At 47.4% G+C, this 3,086-nt stretch overlaps 1 protein-coding gene across 1 annotated transcript in view; it reads left to right on the forward strand.

Annotated features, from left to right (window-relative positions):
- Window positions 1–187: 187 nt before the first annotated feature.
- The window catches only part of LOC102756368 (zinc finger protein 420-like), a gene marked incomplete at its 3' end in the record, with an annotated part of 14,974 nt that continues 12,075 nt past the window's right edge, over window positions 188–3,086 (forward strand). Inside the window, 1 exon segment of the mRNA XM_015560813.1 lies at window positions 188–340. Within this exon segment, the coding sequence (XP_015416299.1) occupies window positions 326–340 (15 nt within the window).

Below are 3,086 nucleotides of genomic sequence, written 5' to 3' on the forward strand. Positions count from 1 at the left end.
GGACCAAATGGCTGCTTCTCAGGTATTAGATGTGTCCTGTGTCACAGACTATGTTTGCTTTTTCTCTAACATCTGGTGATTTATTTCTCTACTACTGATGTTATGGTCTCCATGTAGGAGCTCATTCTTCCTGACTCTCTCCTGTGACCAAGGACAGGAGGGGTGTCTTTTTTCTCATTTCCAGGTCCTTCTGACTGTGAGTGTGAGGTGAGTTGATTAACACGCTGTGCTAATCATTTCTTTGAAGACACATTCTGTGACTCCTCAACATATTGTCACCTGAGAAAACCATCCAGACCCCCATCAGGACCAGGACCAAGACCAAATGGCTGCTTCTCAGGTATTAGGTGTGTCCTGTGTCACAGGCTGTGTTTCCTTTTCCTCTGACATCTGGTGATTTATTTCTCTACTACTGATGTTCTTGCCTTTGCAGGTTGTTTTTCATTCCTTATTTCATTACTTTTTTCATCATAATCAATGTCAGCAGTTTCTATATTTCTCTTTTCTTTTGTATTTTCTTTTTTCCCCCCTCTCTTCAAAATATATTTTTATTGGTTTCAGAATGGAAAGGAAAGGGAGAGAAAGATGGAGACATCAACAAGGAGAGAGAATCATTGATTAGCTGCCTCCTGCACCACCCCCCCCCTCCCCACTGGGGATTGAGTCTGAAATCTGGAGTGTGCCCTGACCAGGAATGGATCCCTGTCCTCCTGGTTTCGAGGTCAGCCCTCTACCTTTCAGCCACACTGGCCGGGCTATAATTCCCTCCTTTGCCTCAGAGCCTTCTCTGCATTCATTTTATGCAGCCTCCCCAGGTCAGGAATCATTCCCACCTTTAATTAATGACTTTCAACTACTCAGAATATCTGTTTTGTGACAGATCCACCCGGGAAGGCAGCCATGTCTAACATCCCTATTTGGATGGGGTCACAGGCTGGGGTATCAGTGAAGAAGGCAAGTGCAGGTTTTAGATTCCAGTGGCTGCAGTGTCAGTTCTAGATCATGGGTAAGAAGATGCACATTTTACTGCTCAGAAAAGCTCAAAGAGTTCTGAAAGGAAGAGTAAATGGAAGAGACTTGCTCACTCGATTAGTACAAAAGACTTGGTATTTAAATGTACTATTAGCTTATAAAACATGAGAGTTACATGTGGATTGACACTTGCAAAAATTAATCTTTATTTGTGATCGTTTTACCATAATTTTTTCTTCTCTGTTTTTGAATCGTATATGAGCGTTTATTCCAGTAATGCTGTCAGTATGGGAGAGCAGCAGATCAGCCACAGAACTCTGCTCCGCATCCCACTGTAAGCCAGTTGCTTATATAGTAAAAGTACAAAGGAAAAGTAGGTAAAAGGGCAGTTTACAATTATGCAAAGGAAGTAGGGGTCTTCAAAGGGCTTAGTGATATGCAAGGGTTGGGATTACATGGGGAAGTAGCCAAAAGGAGTGCCAGATGTGCAGTTAACAGGTAAGCAGGCTGGAGGTCTGCAAAAAGGGCTGGGGAATCTTCAAAGGGCTGGAAATTCTGGTTTCAGTAACAAATCTTTGTGAATCTTTCCATGATAATAGGCGGCTCTGAATGGGGAGGAAGGGCTGCATCTCCAGGTCAGCTCCAGCCAGGGTGAATGTGCCTTCATTAGCTTCCACACTCCCAAAGCTTCAAGGGCCCTTCCTTTATCTCTATAACTTGTTTCCTAATGAAACGGGAAATTTGGATTGGAAATGTGTGGTGTTCCCCTGGGCAGGATGGTTCCCTGGCTCTTGTCCGGTGGAGTCAAGGAATGAAACCAGGGTCAAAAGGTGGAAATTTATTGAGAAACAAGCACAGACTCCCACCTGGGGAGGGATAAAGAGTCCCCCATAATTATTTCTTTATTGATGTATTTTTGGCAGTAATGTCAGCAGTGGTGGCCTGACCTTCCGAGTGTGTGCCTCAGTCACCTGATGCCCATTGTCTTAGTCCACCTGATGTTCAGGTGGCACAGGTGCTTCCCTCACTGTACTGTTAATAGTCTCCCTTTTTCAGTAACAAGGGTGTAGAAGGGATTTAATGAAAGTTGTGCAAAGACCATCACTTCACATATGAAAATGTCCCTCTTCTTAGTTTGTGTTTGCTTTGGGAAATGAAGGAATTACTTTTATTTCCTACTAGAGGCCCGGTGCACGAAAGTCATGCACGCATAGTGTCCCTTGGCCTGGCAGGTCATCAGGGCTAATCGGGGGGCCTTCTTACCTTGGCTGCCGGCTGCCAGCTGGGGCCTTCTTTCCTCCTGTGCCGCCCCATGGTGTTCAGCCCACATAGCGAGCAGTTGAACTCTCAGTCGGTCAAACTCCTATTCAGTTGAACTCCTGAGGGGGAAATTTGCATATTAGACTTTTATTATATAGGACTAGAGGCCTGGTGCGTGAAAATCATGCACCAGGAGGTGGTGTCCCTCCGCCCGTCCTGCACCCTCTCCAATCGGGGACCCATCGGGGGTTGTCCACCTAACCAGCAGTCGGAAATCCCTCTCACAATCCGGGACCACTAGCTCCTACCACTCACATGCCTGCCTGCCTGATTGCCCCTAACTGCCTCTGCCTGCCGGCCTGATCGCCCCCCAATTGCCCTCCCCTGCTGGCCAGATCACCCCCAAGGCTTTTATTAGTATAGATATGACCCCACATAGAAAATTTTACTAACCCTGCTTTAAACGCCGGCCTGATCTGGCCCCTAACTGCTTGCTCCCCCGCGCCGGCCTGATCTTGCCCCTAACTGCTTGCTTCCCCGCCATCCTGATGGCCCCTAAGTCCTTGCTCCCCTGCCAGCCTAATTGCCCCTAACCACTTTTGACTCGGCTCCCGCCACCATGGCTTTGTCTGGAAGGAATTTTGATGTCCGGAAGATGTCTGGTCGATCCTGTCTAATTAGCATATTATCCTTTTATTAGTATAGACTAGGGCCCAGTGCAGGAATTTTTGCACCTTGAAAGGAACTATGGGCTGTGAGGCTGCGGTGGACACAGAGGTGAGTCTTGGCCCATCCACTGTGCCCCCACTTGGCCCCTCCCACCACTGCCCCCAGTCCCCTGTCTCCCAGGAGCC

This window comes from Myotis davidii, unplaced genomic scaffold (assembly GCF_000327345.1).
Source record: "Myotis davidii unplaced genomic scaffold, ASM32734v1 scaffold2656, whole genome shotgun sequence".
NCBI lineage: Eukaryota > Metazoa > Chordata > Mammalia > Chiroptera > Vespertilionidae > Myotis > Myotis davidii.